The sequence below is a fragment of the Orcinus orca genome, chromosome 11 (assembly GCF_937001465.1).
Source record: "Orcinus orca chromosome 11, mOrcOrc1.1, whole genome shotgun sequence".
In the NCBI taxonomy this organism is placed as follows: domain Eukaryota; kingdom Metazoa; phylum Chordata; class Mammalia; order Artiodactyla; family Delphinidae; genus Orcinus; species Orcinus orca.
The window spans coordinates 77,370,865-77,395,153 of NC_064569.1; the positions used below are offsets into that span (position 1 = coordinate 77,370,865).

The following is a 24,289-nucleotide window of genomic DNA, read 5'->3' on the forward strand; positions in this document are numbered from 1 at the left end:
ACAACCCATTCTTTGGAACCAATCTGGACATTAGTTAAAGCTCTTTTGTTTGCAAGCAAAAAAAAAAAAAAAAAAAAAATAAGTCAGTGATCTTACTTAGCTTAAAGAAATAAAAATATATTAGAATAGATGGATCCTGGGATAGTTCACAGATGCAAATAAACTATGAAAGAACCAAAACTCAGGAAATGGAACACCTCTGATAAACTTCTCCTTGCGGTGCTACCATAAAAGTCATCCAACTCTGATGTCTCAGCCCCTCTGTCTCTCAAGTTTCAAATTCCCACGGGAAAATCTGTTTGGCTCAGCTCAGCGTTAGGTCTTCCCCTATCAATCAGCTGTGGCAGCGCAGCAGGGCTGAAGCACAGACGCAACCACGCAGGCAAGAGGGAAATGTAAATGACGTAGCCGCCCCAACAGAAGTCTGCTTCAATTTCCCACGTTTGTGAGCTTCTATTTTGCAGTTGACAAATGACAAAGTTAAGGGCAAAAAAGCACAACAGACATTGCTTAATCAAATAACTTTAATCAAGTTAACAGCAAGCAGCAGAAGTACAATTACAGGAAAAGCCCCATATTTTACATGTAAATTGTTTTTCCTTGTCTTTACTTGTAAGGTGTTGAAGGTGGGACCCACTCCTGAATCTTCTTTCTAGTGGTGGAATAAGGTACGTATTGTTGTGGAGTGCCACTCACGTTGAATTTATGGTTTGTCCAGATGAATTTACGAGCAGTAGGTGGTTTTGTTGTTGGAGGATCATCAGTCATAGAGTGGAGCCAACGATGCCTTAAAGAGGGAAAAAAAGACAATTATGAACAGGCAGCATAGTGTAGTGGGAGGAGGGTTAAGAGAGCAGTTCTCGAGCTACTGTGTTGCTTGAGCTCAAATCTCAGCTCTATCACTAACTAGCTGAACTTTTCTACGCCTGGGTTTTTTCATCTGAACATTCTTACTAAGAATGGTGTAAGGATTAAATGAGACAATACACATAAAGCACCTAGAAAAATTCTTGTGCATAGTAGGTACTCAACAAATGTTAGCTATTGCTGTTATAATTATTGTATTTCATCAAATCTAGGACACCATCCATTTTAAGATACACCATTATTTTATGTATCTCTAAGAAAGAAAAAATCCTGCTAACTAAACTATGACACTATTGATTATAACATGTATCCTAATTTTACGCATAAAAATGTATTTTAGGGCTTCCCTGGTGGCGCAGTGGTTGAGAGTCCACCTGCCGATGCAGGGGACACGGGTTCATGCCCCGATCCAGGAAGATCCCACATGCCGCGGAGCGGCTGGGCCCGTGAGCCATGGCCGCTGAGCCTGCGCGTCCAGAGCCTGTGCTCCGCAACGGGAGAGGCCGCAACAGTGAGAGGCCCGCGTACAGCAAAAAACAAAAACAAAAACAATAAAAACAAATGTATTTTAGAACTGATGACGTACAGTATTACTGTTAGATGCTAGAGGCTGATTCCGGAGTTTCAGGATGCTCTGGTTCATGAAGCTCTAGTTTGAAACCTATGAGGCTCCTGCTGAAGAAGAGGGTCTCTGCATGCATCTTAAATCCAAGCTTAAGTCCGAACACTGGAGGACATACAGTTTGTTATAATAAAATTATTAAATCACAGCCCAAAGTTCATGAGTGTTTCAGCTTCAAGTGTTCGTCAAAAGATGTTTGCTTGGAGGTGCCAGAAATCTGGCCTAAAGAAGAAAGCAAGGCGTTTCCTTGGAGTATAGAGAACTGTCTCTCTAATAACAGAGAAGAGAAAGAATCAAAGTCCAAGGGACAAAGAGTAGAACTGAGCAGAAAGCCAAGCTGAATTTATATGGGAAAGGAAGGGGAGAGAGAATTCATAACAAGACTCAGAGCTCACAAGACAAAGATGACCCTATGGGAAAAGGGAATGAGGTGACAGGCACAGAATTGCAGTTCCAAGAAAAAAAAAAGGGGGGGTGGAGGATTGCCCAGCTACAGAGGAAGGGGCAAGTTTCAGTAAAATAACTAAGACTAAAGCTAATGAGAAAAATTTATGATACTATGTAAGTTTAAGAATATTTGCTAACAGGGCTTCCCCGGCGGCGTAGTGGTTGAGAGTCCGCCTGCCAATGCAGGGGACATGGGTTTGTGCCCCGGTCCGGGAGGATCCCACATGCCGCGGAGCGGCTGGGCCCATGAGCCATGGCCGCTGAGCCTGCACGTCCGGAGCCTGTGCTCCGCAATGGGAGAGGACACAACAGTGAGAGGCCCGCGTACTGCAAAAAAAAAAAAAGCATATTTGCTAACAGTAATTGATAGATATAGCTAGGTAATTGGCTAAGACCTATGAGAGTAGAGATAAAATATTATTACTGTTGCTATATTTGTGTCTAAAGATAATTATATCATGATCAGCTAACACAATAAAGAATGAAGAAGTCTGTACACACTGGGCTGGTTTCTCTCTTACATCCTCCAAAGGAAACTGGATTAGTGAAAAGTAACCTGGACCAATAAACAACTACTAACATGAGCTCTGAAACCTAGCGAGGCAGTGGTGGCGAGACAGGCTCCACGAGCTACTCGAAGGCGGGATTAGCTGTCAAAACCAAGGCTCTTATTTATCAAGGGGCTTTGTGTAAGTTCAGGCATAGAAGAAATATTTAACTTTTGCCATTTGAGTCAGCTTAAGTAACTAAAGAAGATTTGTATTCAAATAATTGCCATCGAGATTCCTGAAAGTTAAAATATTTAAGGAACCACAGTCCAAAGCTTTTATAAGCCTATTTAGTTACTTAACTGAGAGCTCATGGAGAAATAGAAAACGTTCAAGGAAACTAAAAGAGGGGAAATTCTCTGCTGGTCCAGTGGTTAGGACTCAGTGCTTTCATTGCCTGGGTTCAATACCTGGTTGGGGAACTAAGATCCTGCAAGCTGCATGGCATGGCAAGAAAGAAAGAAAAGAAAGAAAGGAAAGAAAGGAAAGAAAGGAAAGGAAGGAAAGGAAGGAAGGAAGGAAGGAAGGAAGGAAGGAAGGAAGGAAGGAAGGAAGGAAGAAAGAAAGGAAGAAAGAAAGAAAGAAAGAAAACTAAAAGAAATATTTTTACCACCAACACATAAAATCTGAAAATATTCATCCAGTAAGGATACTGGCTAGAGTTAGGGAATGACTAAACAGCAATTTATTCTCATTATGTTAGAATAAGAAACTATAAAATAAGAAAATGTTTATAGTATGCTAGGCTAATATAACCCTTCTGTTATATTATTAAATAAAGCCTAAAGAAATAATACCTTTTAGATTTCCACACCAGAGTTTTTGTAAAACAGGTTTTCATCTGGGTCATTTTTTTTCCAATTAATTAAAGATGCTAATGGACTAAGAGTATTGTCTAGAAAACTGTGTTGAGCTGGCATCAGACCCACTTCAATTTTATATCACTGTTATTATCTTACAGGACAAAATATAAAATTACTTAAACTTGATGATAAAGTCAGCGTGACTACAAATAAGGAGACTGGCGGAAAGGCAAAAAGTTATAAATACTAAAGAGATAAATATAATGAAAATAGATTACACTTTGGAAAAAACTCAGTACTCAAATATATTCAAGTGTGTCAAAATATCTTTTTTTTTAAAATTAATTTATTTATTTTTGGCTGTTTTGGGTATTTGTTGCAGTATGAGGGCTTCTCATTGCAGTGGCTTCTCTTGTTGAGGAGCACAGGCTCTAGGCACATGGGCTTCAGTAGCTGCGGCATGCAGGCTTCAGTAGTTGTGGCTCGTGGGCTCTAGAACGCAGGCTCAGTAGTTGTGGCACATGGGCCTACTTGTTCTGCGGCATGTGGGATCTTCCTGGACCGGGGCTCGAACCCGTGTCCCCTGCATTGGCAGGAGGATTCTTAACCACTGCACCACCAGGGAAGTCCTCAAAATAATATCTTTTTTTTTTTTTTTTTTTAGAGAGAAGGCTTGAATTTTTTTTTTTAAAGAAGATGTTGGGGATAGGAGTTTATTAATTAATTAATTTATTTTTTGCTTTGTTGGGTCTTCGTTTCTGTGCAGGGCTTTCTCTAGTTGTGGCAAGCGGGGGACACTCTTCATTGCGGTGCGCGGGCCTCTCGCTGTAGAGGCCTCTCTTGTTGCAGAGCACAAGCTCCAGACGCGCAGGCTCAGTAGTTGTGGCTCACAGGCCTAGTTGGCTCCGCGGCATGTGGGATCCTCCCAGACCAGGGCTCCAACCCGTGTCCCCTGCATCAGCAGGCAGATTCTCAACCACTGCGCCACCAGGGAAGCCCTCAAACTATCTTTAATAACAAAAATATTAAATCACAATTACAACACAACTCAAATCCCATAAGTGGCTGATCTAATTCTCAGTTATATATGAGGAAAAACTGTGGAAAGGAAGAGGAAAAGAATACTTTCCCCTTCTTTGAAAATATACTACTTCACTTAAGTTTGAGGTTGTTAGCCATTCAAAGTACAAAATGGAGCGATTTATTTGTGAAGAAATAATTAAACAGCCTAATAGGAAATTTAAGAAATAAAAATATATACTATATAAAATATATTTTAAAAAATCACTGTAGGGACTTCCCTGGTGGCGCAGTGGTTAAGAATCCGCCTGCCAATGCAGGGGACATGGGTTGGATCCCTGGTCCGGGAAGATCCCACATGCCGTGGAGCAACTAAGCCCATACGCCACAACTACTGAGCCTGCGCTCTAGAGCCCACGAGCCACAACTACTGAGCCTGCGTGCCACAACTACTGAAGCCCACGCACCTAGAGCCCATGCTCTGCAACAAGAGAAGCCACGACAATGAGAAGCTCACGCACTACGATGAAGAGTAGCCCCCCACTCACCACAACTAGAGAAAGCCTGCGCGCAGCAACAAAGACCTAACACAGCCAAAAATAAATAAATAAATAAAATTTTAAGAATAAAAAATAAAAAATCACTGCAAATGAAAACAGTCTTTAAGATGGATATTAATAACAAAGATAAAAGTTTAATTTTCCCTTTCAGAAAATTTCCAGAAATAAAATATTAACAAATAACAACCAACAACAACAAAAATATAGGCAGTTTTGAATCTTCTCCTTGGATAGTATACATTATTAATTTTGGGAATCAAGGCTGGCTCCTATGTTCATGTTTCAGATGGTTTCACTTAACATTACTGAGCCAAGAAATACTAAAGATTTTTCAATTTTTCAAAAAATATAATAGACTAAAAAAAAAAACCCGCTCCAGATTGTTTTCTGAGGTAAAAATACTCATTATACTAAAACTATTATTACTCCATCCCACTTTAGTTTACAAAACATTCTCATGCATATCACTTAGTCACTTATTTAATACTAAGTATTTCATATTTTAAAATTGTGGAAACAGAATTGAAATGACTTTCCCAAGGTCCCACAGCATGTATGTTACACACTGAGGCTTGAACACAGTTTCCCAATGGCTGAAGAGAACATTTTGATCAGGACCTTAATTACAATTAATAGATGAAAACTGGTTGGGATTACGATAGCACTTAAATATCTGTCAAAATCCTGAGATCCATCTAACCACAGGATAAGACTGATACACTTAATGCAATAAAAACCAAAGACAGTTCATTACAAGATAGCCAACTCAAACTTTGTTAGCTCAGTAATTATTCTTTTTAATTAAATGCAATCTGAATCAAAATCTCAATAGGGTTTGACAATTATAATTCTAAGGATCAGCTGCACGTCTATCTTAAGAACATTCTGAAAACTCACAACAATCAGGAAGGCCAGTATTACCAGACATTAAAGTCACAAACATTAGAATGGTATAAAAATTGGCACAAAAATTTTGTACCAAGATTTTGGTACAAAAGTACAATAATAAAACAGAAAAAAATCCCCCAGACTAAAGGATATATAAGGTAAGTTTGGCATTTCAAATCATTGGGGAAAGTAAACATTTCTCAACAAATTATGCTAGGATAATTAATTTTGTTGAAAAAAATTATTAGGTTTCCCCAGCCATATATCAGGATAGATTGCAGACAGATTAATAGTGCACTGATACAAATGTGTGAATATTTATATTCATAAGATATATTGATATTTATAGAATATGAAGGACCATTTCTAAGCTTAATATCAAAGGCCAAAGCCATAAAGAAAAAAATGGTAATTTTACTACATAAAAATTGAAGTGTTTATGTACTAAAACTCTGAAAACAAGATTAAAAAATAAACAGGGAAATATTTGTAACATACAGAAAAGTAGTTCATCTATCATTACAAATCAGAAAGAAAAAGTCAAACATCCAATAGAAAAATAGATAAAAGGTGTTAAAAGATAAGTCATAAAAAGAAAAAGCAAAAATGGCAAACAACAAAAAGGAAGTTTAATCAAGGAAATACAAATGAAAACAAGATATAACTTTTTACTTGCTGAACTGGCAAAGATTTTAACAAATAATAATAATACCCAGTATTTGTGAAGTTACAGAGAAATCCAACTCATATACAGCTGAATGTATTTACCCTGAGAATGTAAATTGAATGTATTTACCCTGAGAATGTAAATTGAATGTATTTACCCTGAGAATGTAAATTGAAGGTAATTTGGCAGTAGGTACCAAACACTTATACAACACATACACTTCTGGATGCAGCAATTTTACTTGTAGGAATCTGCCATAAGGAAAAAAGGATGTATGGGAACAGGCTTACATACAAGGATGCTGACCAAAGCTTTACATATAACAGTGAAAACATGGAAAGAACAAAACCAAGAATAATATAGGGAATACTTAAATAACTCAGGGCACATGCACATGACAGAATATTAAAGCCTCATTAAATATTATGTTACAGAGAATATTTTATGACTTGAGAAAATGCTCACCATATGTTAAGCTTAAAAAGCAGGTTATTTAGTTAATTTACTTAATGATACTAAATAGCATTTATAAGTCATGGGCACTGTTCTAAACAGTTTACAAATACTAACTCATTTAATTCTTAACTCTATGAGACAGATGTTATTATCCCAATTTAATAAATGAGGAAACTAGAGCACCGAGAGTCTAAATAACTTGCCCATGATAGTGATGTTAGGATTCAAAATTGGGCTACTTCTTCAAAAAGTAACCCACTTACATGAAAAACAAAAACAAGGGATACATATGCATAGGAAAAGAGGAGATGGGAAGAATATGTATCAAAATATTAACAGTAGTTTATCTTGGTGTGGTAGGATAATACGTTACTTTTATTTGCTTTGTTATTTTCTGAATTTTCTGTAATAAACATGTACTACTTTGTAAGATAAAACAAAGCTATTAGAAAGAAAAGTCCTTCTAATTCAAAACAACTAGAGATGGTTTTAAAATCCTGCTCGATTCATCTGTCATTTATTTGAGACTCTAAGTAGGTTCTTCTACTTCTAACCTCATTTCATCCCACTTTAAGCCATCACTTAAAAAAAAAAAAAATCACTCTCTTTAAAGTACTAAATGTTTTAGTAGCAGGTAGACTGTTTCTCTCAGTCTACCTTAATGGAAATTTTTCCTACGTCAGTTCCACCGCACAAACGTCATTCACTACAGTTACATAGAAAAGGTTCAAACTGTTTTTTTTAAATCTAGAAACCTCAAATTTTTCTATATGACTATCTCTAGCATATATTATATATATAACATCTTATAGAAAAACCCAAATGAACTTTTTGGCCAACCCACTGGATGGCCAAAAATAAATTGCTAACCTGTGAACACAATACAGATTTATTCTGGAAATTGGAATCAAGAGTAGTTCCTTGTTCACCAAAAGTAATACATAGTTTATTTCCACACTCCAGGTATAAAATTTTCCAACAACTCATCTTTGTAAAATGTTAGAATCAGAAGCACTGAATAGTAAGTGAAATGTGTTAAACAAAAGCTGAATTTTAAAAATCAAAACAATCTTGTCTTCTGCTTATAATTAGCACATTTTAAAAGAGAAAGGTTATAAAGTAACATTCTGAACACAGGACTATCTACTTAAACATGCAGTTTATAGTTTCTTAGAACATAGCCTCTTATATTCTGATTTTCCGGAGCAGAAAATAAATATTAGGAAGGATCTATTTTGAAAAGAAGCTTGCAACACATTGTACTGAATAACACTCATTTTAATTCAAATCAGAGTATTTTACACAACACCTACTACCTGAAAAAGGATAGATTAAGCAGATACATCAAGGGGAAGAAGACAATATTCTCTGGCATTGAGAGATGGCCATTTATTTAGGAAAATAATATTTTAAAAGACTATAAGATACAATTCAGTGGGACAAGGTATTAAAAGGCCGGGTTGAAGTTCGAGTGGAATTTAAAGGTAAATATGAGCTTCAAATTCATACAAAAGCTATAATAGAAGTGACAAGACATACCATTTTTGGATCAGCTACCAGAAGCAAATAAAATTACTGTATCCCAAAAGCAAAATAACAGTTGTTTCAAGTAAAACAGTATGTCCCCTTTTATTCAACAAATATTTACTGAGCAACTACCATGTGCTAGACACTGGTTTAGGCGTTAGCAACACAACAGTGAACAAAGTTCTTACCATCAAGAAGTATGGTAGTTGGAGAAACAATAAATTAAATACTACGCAATAAAATGACAGGCAGAGATAAGTGCTACCAAGGAAAAAACGAGAGCAGGGGAAGGGGACACAGTGTGAGAGAAGGACAGGGCTCTTTTAGCCAGGCAGTCTGAGCGTGAGCCATGCCACACCTGGGGAAATAGCTAGTGCAAAGTGACTGAGGTGGGAGTGTGCTCACCGCTCGAGGAAAAGCCAGCAGACCGATGTGGCTAATAAGTCAAAAGTTAGCAGGGCAGTGAACAGGGCAGTGTACGCAGACCTGGAAGGGCCAGGATCACATTCCAACTCCTTGCAGACCATGTAAGGAGTCGGAATTTTAACTCTCACCATGATGGAAAGCCAGTGGAGAGTTCTGAGCAGAGGTTTGATGTGGTGCGAGCTACATTTTAAAATAATCACCCTAATCACTTAGTATGTTGGGAATACTGGTGTATTGTAAGAATGTAAGCAAACCAGTTGGGCAGTTGTAGAAGTCCAGGCAAGAGATTACTGTGGTTTGGACTGGGGTAACAGCCACAGGTATATCAGGCATGGGATATATTCAGAAAGTAAAGCAGAAAGAACATGCTGATAGGCTGGTTATTAGAGAAAGAGTTGAGGAGGACCCTTAAATTTTTGGCTTGCATAAACAAGAGTCATTTAAGGGCTTAGGGACATTTTGCTTGATAGGTTCATTAATCTACCTACACTGGGCATTTGAAGATATTTAAAAAATCAAATATATTACATTTATAAATGTGCCCTAAAATGCTTAAAGGGATGTAATTAACTAAACTTGCAAATGGAGATAACTCTTTAGGAGAATTTAATCCTTTCCATTAAAGTTTATCAAACATTCACCAAAGAACAAGAGACTATGATTGCTCTTTATCTTTCTGCAAAAATACTCAATTTACTAATCTTGTTATCCTATTTATAAACAGAACCTCAAAGCTTAAGAACAACTGTGTTTTCAAATTTGCAGCTATAGTAAATAGAATATTCATTTTAAACCCAAACTGCCATTAATCCTGTCTATATACAAAGCCCCTAAGATACTAAAACACTCAAACTGACAAGTAGAATATTAAGTGAAATGGGGAAAACATCTGTGATATATTAAGTGAGGAGAGGGGGAAGAGAAACAAAATATTGTGTATAATAAAGAAATACATATGTATACACACATATATCTATATAGTTATTTCTAATCACAAACCTTCTTCTAAAGAAGGTGTGACCAATAAACTATAACCTGTTCTCCACACTGTGAACCTTTAAAAACATTCCTTCTCTACTCAAAAGCAGACACTCAGGTATTTGTTGAATCAGTGAACAAATGTTAACAGTGCTTATTTCTTGGCCAAGGAATTAGAGTTTATTTTTGTTTGTACCTTGTATTTCTCTGGATTTTCCAAGTTTTCTATAACAACTGTACATTTTTATAATCAGAAAACATATTTTAATGATGATTATAAGGACTGTTTTAATAGCACGGAAGATCGCTTATATTATCTACAGAAAAAGCAGAAAATAAAACTGACTGATTATGAACACAACAACTACACAAAAATTGACTTAAAAGGACTAAAGGGAATATGCCGAATGTTGACAGTGGTTGCCTCTTAGGGGTGTATATGGATTATCCCTGCCCCCTGACAGATTCTTTGAAACTTTTCTGATCTCTCCACATTTTTTTCAAGAACAGATTCCATTTAGATTCGATGAAGTTCATATTGCCAAATCCATGTGGACACTTCTCTGTCCTTATCTTACTTAACTTCTCAGCAAACATCAATAGTTAGACTTCCCATGTTTGTTGAAATGCTAACCTCTCTTGCCTTCCTTCTTACTTTGCTAGTAGCTACTATTCTTCTTTGCTGGCTTGACCTGTCCTAAGCTCCAGATTTATCTATCCTGCTGTTTACTTAACACAACCGTTCATTTGGATTTCCGACAGGTATCTCAAACTTAGTACACCCAAAAAAGAAGCTTCTGATTCCTACCCTCCACCCTCACAACCTACCCTTCTCCCAGTCTTCCCATCTGAATGAATGGTACCACCATCTACCCAACCTCTCAAGCCCCAAACCAAAGAATCATCCTTGATTCTTCTCTGTCACCTCCAAGTAATCCTCCTCATCTGCCACCTTACTCCTCTACAAGGCTCCTAGAACATATTGTCAACTAAAAAAAGCTGACCACAACGATGTTAAGTATCCTAAATAAATTAACCCTACAAGAGAAAAACCGTTATCAATGTCACCATGGCACTGGAAAAATCTTCAAGGGCAAAATTAAGTTCTACTTAATTTAACTAGAACATAACCTGCAGTGTTGGACTGGATTCAGTGGCATTGCTGTCAACTTATGGAGAGGCGTGTGGCAAGCTGATGTGGGGTGCTGGAGGCAAAGTGAGAAAAAGCAAAAACTTTTTAACATATGCTGTAATTTTTTTAAAAAAGTACTTATGCATTACTTGAGTAATTTAAACATTAATTTTAATAAGAAAAATTAATATATGAGGAGAGACTAGTGCACTACACGGAGGAAGGAAAGACATATTACTTAAAATGAACAGAAGGTGCCACCAAGTGGGAAAAAAGTACATACACGGTAAAGAAAAATCCAGGCGAGCCATGGTTTTTTTTAACTCGGTTCAAAGGATTTCAGAGTTCCAATACTCCAAACCACACACACACAAAACTTTGTTTCGGGCTTCCCTGGTGGCGCAGTGGTTGAGAGTCTGCCTGCCTATGCAGGGGACACGGCTTTGTGCCCCGGTCCGGGAGGATCCCGCATGCTGCGGAGCGGCTGGGCCCGTGAGCCATGGCCGCTGAGCCTGTGCGTCCGGAGCCTGTGCTCCGCAACGGGAGAGGCCACAACAGTGAGAGGCCCGCGTACAGCAAAAAAAAAGTGGTATAAAATAGTACTTGTAATCTACTGAAATACTTTGAGTATTCTATTCAATCAAGTTAAATAAGAAGAAATTAAAATCTCATTGCTGACCCCATAAATGAAGAAATTGAAGGGACTATAACAAAGAAAAATAACAGACACTAAGTTATAGTATAGTATTAGTCTACCAGTTAGTATTCATTAAAGTGACTATAAACTCCAAGAGAGGATCATATATTTTGTTCACTACTATGAATATATAAACCCATCAATGCCTGACACATAGTGGGGTGCTCAATAAATATTCATTTAATGGAATGAACTATATGTAAGCTGGGTGCTGTCCTAGGTTCTAGGCAATAATTTTTTTTAATTTTTTATTTTCAAGGTTTGTGTAGCTCCCCTGCCCATCCCAGACATTTGCACCACCATGAATACTTTTTGTTTATCTATTGGTAGACCTAACAGCTTTACCGACTGCTGACACATTCAAAGAAAATGAAAACCTTGAGACAAAACAGACAAACCCACAAGATTTCTAATGTTCCCACAAGATCAGGGAACGTTACGTGAGCCCCAGAAGTTCATTAAAGATATTCCCTTGTTCTACCAAAAACACTGATGGCTCTGAAGAGAAAGCCTTCCCCAGGTGAGACTATGTAGCTACTGAACAGACTCAAAGACCATCATAGGCCACACTGGGCACCAGAAAACTCAGAAGGGCAGAGGACAGGAACCACAGCTTGCCAGCTGGGAAGCATCAGGTGTTCCTCTCACTGGGAGACTTTGCAGTAGTTCATGCAGGTGACAGCCCACCTAGCCATCCAGGAGCTATTTTCTTTGACTCCCTAGATGACAGAGCACAGGCTCAAGGGAGATGAGAGCCACATCAGGCAGGTGCAGGAGCTGCCCTGACTTAAAAGCTTCATGTCCACAAAAGCTAACATCTCTACTAACAACAACTCTATGGGCGTGGCTTCAGGACTGCCATTGCCACAAGGGCCAAGCTAGTTCTAAGAGCAGCAAGACAGGGAAGCCCAAACATAGCTAACTCATCAGGCATTCATAAATCCTCTCAATCTAGATGCAGTTTATCAGTCAGGAATCAGTTTTATCCAGCAATGATTGATACAATCTCGTCTGGTTTCCAGGGTAACATTTAACTGAAGATCAGATTCTCTCAAACCTTTTACAGATGATTTACGAACACTGCACACTACACTAGGTGAAATCTCATTTCAAGTCCCATCTCTAGCACCAACCTCTATTCTGACCTCTGGACTAGTGTTTTCAACTGTCTACCCACCACGTTCACTTGGCTGTCTAACAGGCATCTCGGAGAGAACTCTTGATTACCCCTTCCATTCTGCTTCCCCCATCCTGCCTGCTCTTCCTCTTCTCAGTAAATGTGCCACAAATAGTTCAGGCCAAAAACACTGAAGTTACCCTCTTCTCTCAAAATCCAAACCATCAGCAAATCCTGTTGAGTCCATCTTACTTCAAAATATGTCTCTGCGGTAGGCAGCCTCTAAGACAGCCTCCAATGACGACATCCTCCTGGTGTTCACACCCTTGTGTAATCCCCTCTAGAGTATGGGCTAGACTTACTGACTCATTTCTAAAAAACAGAATACAGCAGCAGCGTGGGATGTCGCTTCTGAGATTAGGTTTAAAAAGACTGTGGCTTCCATCCAGGGTGCTCTCTGTCATTTACTCTCAGATTGTAACTCTGGGAAAGCCAGCTGTCATGTCATGAGGTGGCCTTGTGGAGAGGCCCACGTGAGTGTTCTCGGAAGCAAGTTTCCTGAGGTCTGTCTGCAGACATGTGAATGAGTTTGACAGTGGATCCTTCCAAATTCAAACCTCGAGATGACTGCAGCCCCAGATGATATCTTCTTTGTAGCCTTGTGAGATTCTAAGCCAGAAGCATCCAGCTAAGCTGTACTCAAATTCCTTACCCACAGAAATGGTGAGATAATGTTTATTGTTTTAAACTAAATTTAAAAAATCTATTACACAGTAGTGGACAACTGATACAATTCCAAATCTCACAACCTACATTACTGACACCTTATCCAACTTCCATCATCTCTGGATGGAGCTGGCCCAGACAACTACATAAATAGTTCCCTAAGTAATCAGCCTACTTCCACAAGGCTCCCTTCCTCTATTCACAGCAATCACAGAGATGCTTTAAACATTTAAATCAGAGTCCAAGAGCCATTAGGTGGGGCCAATCAAGGTAGGCATCTGTCTTTGCTTGGCATGGGGGGTGCCATGAGGTGTGTGGCAACAGCCCAGTAAGGTGACAGAGCCTGAATGGGGAGAGGAGGGCAGCCACATGGGGGGAGGGGTGTGGCAAGCTGATGTGGGGTGCTGGAGGCAAAGTGAGGTAAGAAGGGAGGCCAGTGGTGGGGAGGTGGGAAGGCAGCAATGGGAACTTTGTTACCTACAGTGGAATTCATCAAATAAGTAACTCCATTAAATAAAAGAGAAACAGATACATATACAGAAAAGGAGAAAACTAGAACATAACCTGCAGTGTTGGACTGGATTCAGTGGCATTGCTGTCAACTTATGGTTTTCAATATATAAGGTGAAAAAGAGAGATATAGAAATAGAAATGTACACACACACACACACACACACACACAATCATTACAGCCATCTGAGCTTGTCCACTGAGATGCCCCAACACCAATGAACATACCTTGCACTCAGATATTAGTTTCTAAATACTATTCTCTACTGAAAAATAGCAGGTAAGAAAATAAAACAAACACAGGGCTCCTCAGAGAAATGGCTGTTTTCATGGGTGAGGCAGGGAAAATATAAGATGAACCTGGAACACCTTTTGTCAGAAAGCAAGAAAGTGCTCCAAGAATAAGGGGGATATTTCAAAAGGACCCCAAATGCAGACTGAAAGGGTTCCCACTGGTCAAACTGAGTTCAATTTGAGCAATAAAATAACGAATTATAGTAATGGATTACAACACATTGATTAAAATGACAGTTCATATTGATATAAATAAAGTTTGACGAGTAACTGGATAGTTGCATAACCTCAAAGTATCTCCCCACAAAATGCCAATTAACTGTAAAGGGAAAATGAGTAACTTTAGAATGGAGCAATCTGGCGCACACACCCTAATCAAGTGATAGAAATTTTCAGTAATGAGACAAATCAAACCTAGATGCCATTTAATAGGACGCAACAAGAAGAAGCTGACACTGCTTCTGTGACATTCCTGCCAAAGATGCGTAGCCTCCATCTAGTCATGAGGAAACACTGCAAATCTATACCGAGGGACATTCTACAACACCACTGGCCTGTAGTTTTCCAAAGTGTTACGATCATAAAAATCAAGGAAAAGCTGAGGAACCAAACCACGGTGAAAGAAGCTAGAGAGAAGTGAGGTCCACGCAAAATGCACGACCAGATTCCCTTGCTAGAAAGACACTGCTGGGACAACTGATGAAACTCGAAGAGGGTCTGATGGTTAGACGGCAGTGGTGTATCACTGTCAATTTCCTAACTTCGATGGTTATATTGTGGTTATGTAGAAGAATGTCCCTGGCTGTAGGAATTACACTCTAAAGTATTCAGCCATGATATGACATCATTTTCGCAACTCTGAAATGATTCAAATACTTGTAACTTTTCAAAAAGTTTGAGATTTTTCCCCAATTTAAAAAAAATTGTAAAACAGGTCACATCCTACCTAACCTTCCAGTGACTTCCAGAGAACTTTAGAAAAAAAGCCAACAGATCTAGCCATGGTTTACAAGATCTACATGTAGATGTAGCTATTGAAAGCCCTAGCTATTTCTCCTACCTTATTTCCTGACATCTTCCCCTCACTCATTCCATTCCAGCCAAACTGGCCATATTGCTGTTCTATGAATACAAGCAATACATCTCAAACACACAGGACTTTTGCACTGGTGGTTTCTGCTGCCTGGAGCTCTTCATCCCCCACCCCCCATTCCTCTTCAAATGTCAGTCTCTCAAAGAAACCTTCCCTAACGCCTATATAAAACAGCCACCTCCCCTACAAGAGAGGGCCACTGCTCTTTATCCCTTTATGAATTCCTTGCATTTACTGTTGCCTAAAATATATAACACATTTGTTTTTCTGCTTCCCTTCATGAGAGCAAGGACTTTGTTTTACTCACTGTTGTATCCCCAGTGCCCAAAATAGTTCTTGGCACCTGGTAGGTACACAATAATTATGTAAATGAATAAAGATGACAAATTGTATTTGTAATTCATTACTCTATATGTAAGATAATACCTGGCTCTCTAATAAAAGATAAATCAACCCAACTTCAAATGTATTCATGGATCAAATCAAAGGTAAGGTTAGAATTCTACAATGTATTGCACTCACTCAGCAAACACAAACAGCTGAGCTTATCCGAACCACTTCTCCCTACAGAGACTCATCACAAGCCTTTAAGCTTCCCTTACAAGCAAGGGTCATCAAAGGTACTCAGACCTTAGGAGGCTCCACTCCACAAAGAAACTCAGCTTTGTATCCTCAACTGCCCTCAGGCATCACCCCAGCAGGTGATGTTATCTTCTACAGCTTTCAGCTTCTTATTTTATGTGATCTCAGATCTTATATATAAAAGGACTTGCTTGGCTGCATAGTACTTTTATCATTTCAGATTTTTAACTAGTTAATAATTTAAAATGTGTTTCAGCCCACATAATTTTCCCTCCCCCAGCCCCCAATCTAGATGGGTGCTTTGAAGGAGACGGCCATCAGTCTGAACATGACAGCCCACAGGGCTTCCACACTCTCTCAGGACCAACTCCTCTCCCAAAACAACCAAACAAATGAAAACTAGCAGGATACCTCGCCTCCTAAAGCCAACACTCCACATTGAGATCTTGGTCTCAAACAGTGCCAACGTATATACAGAATGCCCCTTCGAGAAAGCAGACAGCTCCAAACCTAAAATCACAGCTCCTCAGATTTTAACAGACCATAGGTTATTATTTCCCATTAAAAAGAGCACAAAAATCCAGCCTCAAATGTTACATCAGTGCTGCTTTCTCATGTTACGAGCCAATGAGTTTTATTAAAGACAGAATCCAATACTGTGGTCTTCAAACTACATCACCGGGCTTCCCTGGTGGTGCAGTGGTTGAGAATCTGCCTGCTAATGCAGGGGACATGGGTTCGAGCCCTGGTCTGGGAGGATCCTACATGCCGCGGAGCAACTAGGTCCGTGAGCCACAACTACTGAGCCTGCGCATCTGGAGCCTGTGCTCTGCAACAAGAGAGGCCGCAATAGTGAGATGCCTGCGCACCGTGATGAAGAGTGGCCCCTGCTTGCCACAACTAGAGAAAGCCCTCGCACAGAAATGAAGACGCAACACAGCAAAAATACATAAATTAATAAACTCCTACTCCCAACATCTTTAAAAAAAAAAACATACGCCCTTTAAAAAAAAACTACATCACCGACATGAGTATGAGTAAATGCTTCTAATTAGTCCAAGTAGTGGACCAGAGGTAGGCGAAATCTTACAAACATATTTTGCTTAGCTCACATACTATTTTAAAAAATTATTCTGTCCAATCAAGTAGCCTACTCAATTTATCCTTTTAATTTAATTTTTTATAGATTTAATTAATTAATCATTATTTATTTTTGGCTGTGCTGGGTCTTCGTTGCTGCACGCAGTCTTCCTCTAGTTGCAGTGAGCGGGGGCTACTCTTTGTTGCAGTGCGCATGCTTCTCATTGCGGTGGCTTCTCTTACTGCAGAGCACAGGTTCTAGGCACGCGGGCTTCAGTAGTTGTGGCACGCAGGCTAAGTAGTTGTGGCTCGGGGGCTCTAGATTGCAGGCTCAGTAGTTGTGGCGCACGGGCTTAGCTGCTCCGCAGCATGCGGTATCTGCCTGGACCAGGGCTTGAACCCATGTCTCCTGCATTGGCAGGTGGATTCTTAACCACTGCGCCACCAGGGAAGCCCAGCCTATTCAATTTAAATAAAATAAATTCACTTCCTTAGTTGCATTACCCACATTTCAAAGTGCTCTGGGCCACGTGGGGTTGGTGGCTACCCTATTGGACAGCACAGATATAGAACATTTCCATCATCACGGTAAGTGCTATTGGACAGTGCTGTATTTAAACTGACAAATTCTTTAAAATAAACATTTAAAAACAACAAGTCTCACAAAGAAATACAGATTTCCACTTTCTCTTGAAAAATCATATCTAGGAACCCTTGGCTGAATTCTTACCTGATGGAACTAGAGAGAGTGAACAGGGCCGCTGCCCTCTTTGATGGAATATGTGCTTTTCAGTTCAATACAGTCCCCAATAGCCCCAACTGTCTCACATCTGTACTTCCTTCACTTATGTTACATGCCTGGATTTCTACTTGAGCCTTCAGAATGAAAGTGAATACTCTGAGATTATCCTAGTTTCTACTCAATAGAACACAAAACTATTTCTGATGATCAAGTTCAACTAAAATAAAATATCACAGCTAACCTGATACTTATTTTTAGTTTTTTTGTGTGAGATTTTCTAGACCAACTAGAAAGGCTCTCTAGAGTTTAAATGTGTATCAATCAACAACCTGTGAAACAGATATAAATACTTGCTTTGAAATAGTTTATTAAAAATTTGGTAATTCAAGTAAGAGCATTTAAAATTTCATTTCAAAATAGGCATATTAAAAATCACAGTTTTTACAGACCTAAGGAATTTGGGGGCTCTCAATTTACAGATGAGAAATCCAAGCTCCAGAGAGGTTAAGGAATGCTTTAAGTCAAACTGCCAAATAAGATCAGAGCCAGAGTTCTTTGAGCCTTTCTCTTCACTATGGCCAGGTGATACTACAGCACACTGTTTTCCCTCAAAGACAGACACACTATTATATATCCCAACATATAATATGATTGGTGACACCCCTCCATCAAGAGATAGTCTGTAACCTCTCTGGCTGAACATGGGCAGAGTTTTCTAATTGCCTTGACCAAGGGAATGCGGACTCAGTACTGGATGATTTCCAAGACTGAGTCAGATAAGGCCACATGGCTTCTGCCTGGTCTCAGAGCATTTGCCTGAGCAGGCTCAGGCTACCGGAGGGTGTTCCAATCCAACACCCCAGCCATGCCCCCAGCTAAACTGCCAGCACTAACTGCCAGACACCAAGTGAACACACCTTCAGACCGTTGCCAGAGCTGCTCCAGGTCTTTGCTCAAACCCTCCAACTCCCACCTCTGGCAGGAGTGTCCTTGATCAAAACCTGCCACCCCCCTCCACCTCACCCCTGCCTCTAGCAGGAGAGAATATGAATCCTTCAGTTAAAGGGTCCAGAGATAAGAAAGGAAGCTACAAACAAAAACCCAGATGGAACCAGATGGCACCAGCCAATGAATCTGACCTCCAACAGACCCAGAGTCTGATTATACACTGATTTTTTCTACATTAGCATATTATATGACACACCTACTGGCAGCCATGACCAGACATTAAAGACCAAAAAAGGATCAAAAGGGAGTGGCACCCCACACCCTGAGGTTGTGGGGAGCCCTGCCCTTCCCGGTAGACTAATGCATCTGCCTCCCTATCACTAGCCTCACTCCTCCTCCCTTTGTCTTTACTCTATAAAATTAAATCCCTCTTGCCACCTGGGCGAGAAGTTGATCTGTGAACATAGTTCCCACTTCTCCATTCTTTGGCCACTGAGTAAAGCTTGTGCTGTGTCCATCTAAATCAGGGTCCACAGGACATAATTCAGTAACAAGATGATTCTACTATCCAGCCTTTGAGTCTTCCACTTGAAGCCTCAGACATCCTGGAGCAGAGATAAGCCATCCCTGATGTGGCTTGTCTGAATTCCTGACCCACAAAAACTATGAAATAAATACTTATTGTTGTTTTAAGGTACTAAGTTTTAGGGTAACTAGTCATGCAGCCATCGCAATTGGGACAGATGTTTTCAGAACAACATTAACTTAAGAATAAGTTAACTTAAGAATTAACTTAAGAATAACTTAATAATAGATATACAACAAATATTTGTGTAATGAAACAAATATTGCCAAGTGAAATAAAATAAAATGTTGATATAGCTCACCATTCAGGGGGCACCATGCTTCCATCCACATCCCAGAATGTGTTTTTGCCATTCATTTCAGTAGTATATATAACCCATCGGTGACGGCCTGGATGGAAAGATCAAAATGTAGTTTAGAGAGATGTGAGGAAATAAAAACAACCTTTTTAAAAAATTATAATTGCGTAACATCAAAGAAGACAACCTTTTTTATTAAGAAAAGACTTTTATATGCTCTTACATAAGAGAAATGTTAGACAACTAGAGCCCTGGGTGTATTACTGAAGGGAAACTCCAGGAAGTGTATGGCAAGCTTTTATCAACAACCTAGTGGCCGCCTCAGCAAAATCCCTGCATGGGGACTGAGACTCACTCTGTGGGTAAGGCTCAGCCCTTTCACAGTGGAGAACCCTTACTTCTCCCCCAGCTCCCCCTCCAAGGGGGTATCAGAGAGGGAAGGGGAGGGAATATGTTTCCAGCTGTTCTGGGTATTCAGGAGAAAAAGTGCTCCTCCTAAGACTGGGGCAGGAGAAATGTATTCACAGCAATCACACTTCAATTATATGTTTCCATATAAATATTTTTAAACAAACCACGAGATCCTTTCGGAAATTGGTGATTATTACATAATAAGCAAACACTATATATGATGGTTAGATAAGCAGAACATCTCATGTTATCAAAACAGTATGCTGCATTCTTTAAAAAATTTCTGTGAAATAGTTGAGCATAACCACAATTTACAAAACTGTTAGGCAAAGACCTGGATTTTAATGAAGACTGTCACTTTTTCTTTTTTTTAATTTTTATTGTGGTAGAGTTGATTTAATGTTGTGTTAGTTTCAGGTGTACAACAAAGTGAATCACTTATACATATATCCACTCTTTTTTAGGTTCTTTTCCCATATAGGCCATTACAGAGTACTGAGTAGAGTTCCCTGCACTATACAAGACTGTCACTTATTATCAGTGTATATTAGGCAAGTTTTATGAGACTCAGTCTCTTTACCTATTAAAAGTGTATGATTAGGGCTTCCCTGGTGGTGCAGTGGTTGAGAATCTGCCTGCCAATGTGTGGGACATGGGTTCAAGCCCCGGTCAGGGAAGATCCCACATGTTGCAGAGCACCGAGGCTCGTGCGTCACAACTACTGAGCCTGCGCTCTACAGCCTGCATGCCACAACTACTGAGCCCACGTGCTACAACTACTGAAGCCCACACGCCTAGAGCCTGTGCTCCACAACAGAAGAAGCCACCACAATGAGAAGCCTGTGCACCGCAACGAAGAGTAGCCCCCATTCGCCGCAACTAGAGAAAGCCTGTACACAGCAACAAAGACCCAATGCAGCCAAAAATAAATAAATAAAATAAATAATTTTTTTTAAAAAAGTGGATGATTATACCTACATCTTAAGGTTGCTATGAAAATTAAATATCACACACACACAACTAGTTCAGTACTGGGCACGTAAGTACATAATACACATTAATTCCTTCCATCTCTTCTTCATTGCCTTCATCCCCACAGAGGGAATACAGAATTCATCCCTGTAATGAATTTTAAGCCAATAAGCAAAACGTAATCTGCATTTACAGAGTTTTCCTAGGTAAACATATAATCAAAAAATATCGACTAATACTATTTAAACATGAACTTATCTATTAAAGAGATTGAAAAGATTTCAGCCAGGATTTGTTTCTTTTATGAGAGAAACCAATCTTGAGAATAAGAAACTAAAAGTAAACTATAATCTTATGAGGCAGGGGAATATGAAGGCAGATGGAGGAAACCTTGGGAAAGGTTTCATAGAGTTAGGCCATAATGACAGAGCTGGGCTTCAACAATCTCATTATATATATATATAAATTTTAAATGTGCATACTCAGACTCAGCAATACCACTTTTAGGAATTTATTTTTAGAATATTTAAACAATTGAATGCAGACATAGTTACAAGCAAGTTCACTGCAGCACTGTCTCTAATAATAAAAAGTTGAAGGCAATGTAAATGTCTACCAATAGTAAACTGTTTGATAAAATAATGGTTCTTCCATACAGTGGAATAGAGAGTTGCTATTAAAAAGAATGGTGTGGGGGACTTCCCTGGTGGCACAGCAGTTAAGAATCCACCTGCCAATGCAGGGGACACGGCTTCCAGCCCTGGTCCGGGAAGATCCCACGTGCCGCGGAGCCACTAAGCCTGTGCACCACAACTACTGAGCCTGCACTCTAGAGCCCGCGAGTCACAACTACTGAGTCCACGTGCCACAATTACTGAAGCCCGCGTGCCTAGAGTCCATGCTCCACAAGAGAAGCCACCGCAATGAGAAGCCTGTGCACCGCAATGAAGAGTAACCCCCACTCCCCACAACTAGAGAAAGCCCATGTGCAGCAACGAAGACCCAAAGCAGCCAAAAATAAATAAATAAATTTATTTTTTAAAAAAGGCATATATTTTCTCCCTGTGAGGATATCAAACATTGTTCTGCAACTAGAGTTTTTCATGTTACACATATCTTTGATATATTTCTATACAACGAAGTATTCTAAAAAATGTACAATTCATCAGTATCCAATTGATGCACAACTAATGTGGCTTTTAGAATTTACTACTAAAACAATGCTGCAATGGGTGTCTTTGTTTTGCAAGAATATTTGAGGTGAATTCCTAGAAGTGTTGGGACAAAAGATATGTGCAATGTAAATTTTAACAAAATTTACCAACTGTCCTCCAAAAGGACTATGTTAATCCATATATTCTTATGGCATTTCCCCAGTTGGAATTTATCAGATTGGCAAATACTTCAAAATTTGATAGGTGAAAAAAGATAACGCTGTTTTTTGAGCTGCATTTCTGTAATTACAAGGATGTAATTACAAGGATGAGAGGGATAAATCAGGAGTCTGTAATTACAATATACACACTACTATATATAAAACAGATAACCAAAAAGGACCTACTGTATAGCATAGATATCTATACTCAATATGTTGTAATAACCTATAATGGAAGAGAATATAAAAAAAAGGAATTAAAAAAGTGAATCACTTTGCTGTACACCTGAAACTAACACAACATTGTAAATCAACTATATTTCAATAAAAATAAAAAAAATTTAAATAATGTATTCTTTTTAAAAAAAAAGTGAACATGAGCACGTTTTCTTGCCTTTGTTGGTCATTTAGTTTTCTTTTCCTGTGAATTATCTTTTTCTTTTTTCTATTGAGTTCTTCATCCTTTTACAAGTACTTTGTAAAAGTTCCTTGTACATTACAGAAAACAAAGTCAAATCAAATCCCAATCTCATTCCCATTATTTATACCAAAAAATACTGAACTCACCAAAAAACTGCTTGTTGTCTTCGTAGTATTTGTTTCCATATTTGTCTTCCCCCACTAATGTGCCAACCCTCACATCATTTGCCCTGGGAATGTCCAAAAGAAAACAGACATTTTAGGAAGACTGTTCATAACACACACATAAAGTGAGAATACCAACTTTCACAAACATAGGCAGCTGTGCCAGCTAGAAAAATGAGGAGGTGCTGGGTATGGTCACTGGTTGTATACTTTTAGCGTTCATCCCCACATTCACGGCCACTCATTGTCAGAGAATCAGCTTTCAGGTAAGAGCTCTAGAATCCCTGCTCTTGTTGTCCTAGTACCATTACAGCACAAGAAAAGAGAAAATGACCTAACTGATGTGCCTAAAGTACACTAAATAGATAGATGCAATATCGTCAAATTACAAGACTACTTTTATCTACTATCCCTAGGCCATGAGGCAATGGAGTTAGCAAAAAACTTCAGGAAATCTGGAAGCTCAAGTATTTCACTGTGCTCACCTCGCTCAACTCCTTACAGTACATGGAAGGCAAGTGAAGGCCAGCGAAGGAGGAAAAAAAAAAACTTTCCCAAGGTCTCGCAGTGAGTGTTTGGCAATGCTCACTGCTCTCCAGGAAGCAGAGCAGGGGTGCAGCCCATATGCTCTCGCCTCCACGTCATGGCTCTGTCTCTAGAGCCGACTTTGGTCCTGTCTCCGGGAGACCCCTAGACAGAGACTTCGGCCCGGGGGAAGCGGGCAACGGCTGTCCTTGAGAAAAGCTGCGGATTCTCCAAGGTGACCCAAGCCCAGGCCACTTTCCAAGAAACCAGCCAGCGCAAGTCCAGCCCCAGAGGCCAAGAGCATGGCTCTGGCCGCTTACCTGAAGAAAACCCGTAGATAGCCGCGGAGGCCGCCGTGTCCGCTGACCTGCTCCAGCCCGCGCTTCAGGACCTGCAGCAACTCCATCTCGTCCCGCAGGCCCCGCCTCTCTGGCGCGCTGCGGAAAACCCACCGGGGGGAAGCGGCCACTCAGCAGCAGGGAGCCGACCACAGAAGGTTCCCTCGCACGCGCAGCACGCGGAAGTGGTTTTGCGCATGCGCGGGTCTGGAGCGCGCGGGTCTGGAGCTCCCCCATCAGGCCTCTTCCCGCTTTCCAGAAAAGGTGCGGTTTGTTGATTTCCCTCCGAAGCAAAATTTTCAGAGATTGCATTTAGAAGGCAGGACATGCAGTGGAAAGCTCACCTAAACTAGGCTTTCCCAGGTGAAGTTTCCTCCTTTGGGGACCTCAGTTTCCTTACCTAAAGTGATTGCCTGACTACTCCAAAAATCCTTTCTAGAGCCAAGATTCTTTGGAAACAAGATACCAT

General features: G+C 39.7%; 1 protein-coding gene and 1 long non-coding RNA gene across 2 annotated transcripts; one reads left to right on the plus strand and one right to left on the minus strand.

The window, feature by feature from the left end:
• Positions 1–550: 550 nt before the first annotated feature.
• NDUFA12 (NADH:ubiquinone oxidoreductase subunit A12) lies at positions 551–24,017 on the minus strand. The gene is made up of 4 exons (XM_004269533.4): positions 23,803–24,017; positions 22,940–23,022; positions 19,618–19,705; positions 551–787 (listed from the first exon to the last, which is right to left on the minus strand). The coding sequence occupies exons 1-4, from the start codon at positions 23,886–23,888 to the stop codon at positions 607–609; spliced, it is 438 nt and encodes a 145-aa protein (XP_004269581.1). The 5' UTR covers positions 23,889–24,017; the 3' UTR covers positions 551–606.
• On the plus strand, positions 6,353–6,780 carry LOC125960568 (uncharacterized). The gene is made up of 2 exons (XR_007470369.1): positions 6,353–6,543; positions 6,600–6,780. It is a non-coding gene; the product is annotated as an uncharacterized LOC125960568 (long non-coding RNA).
• Positions 24,018–24,289: the final 272 nt, after the last annotated feature.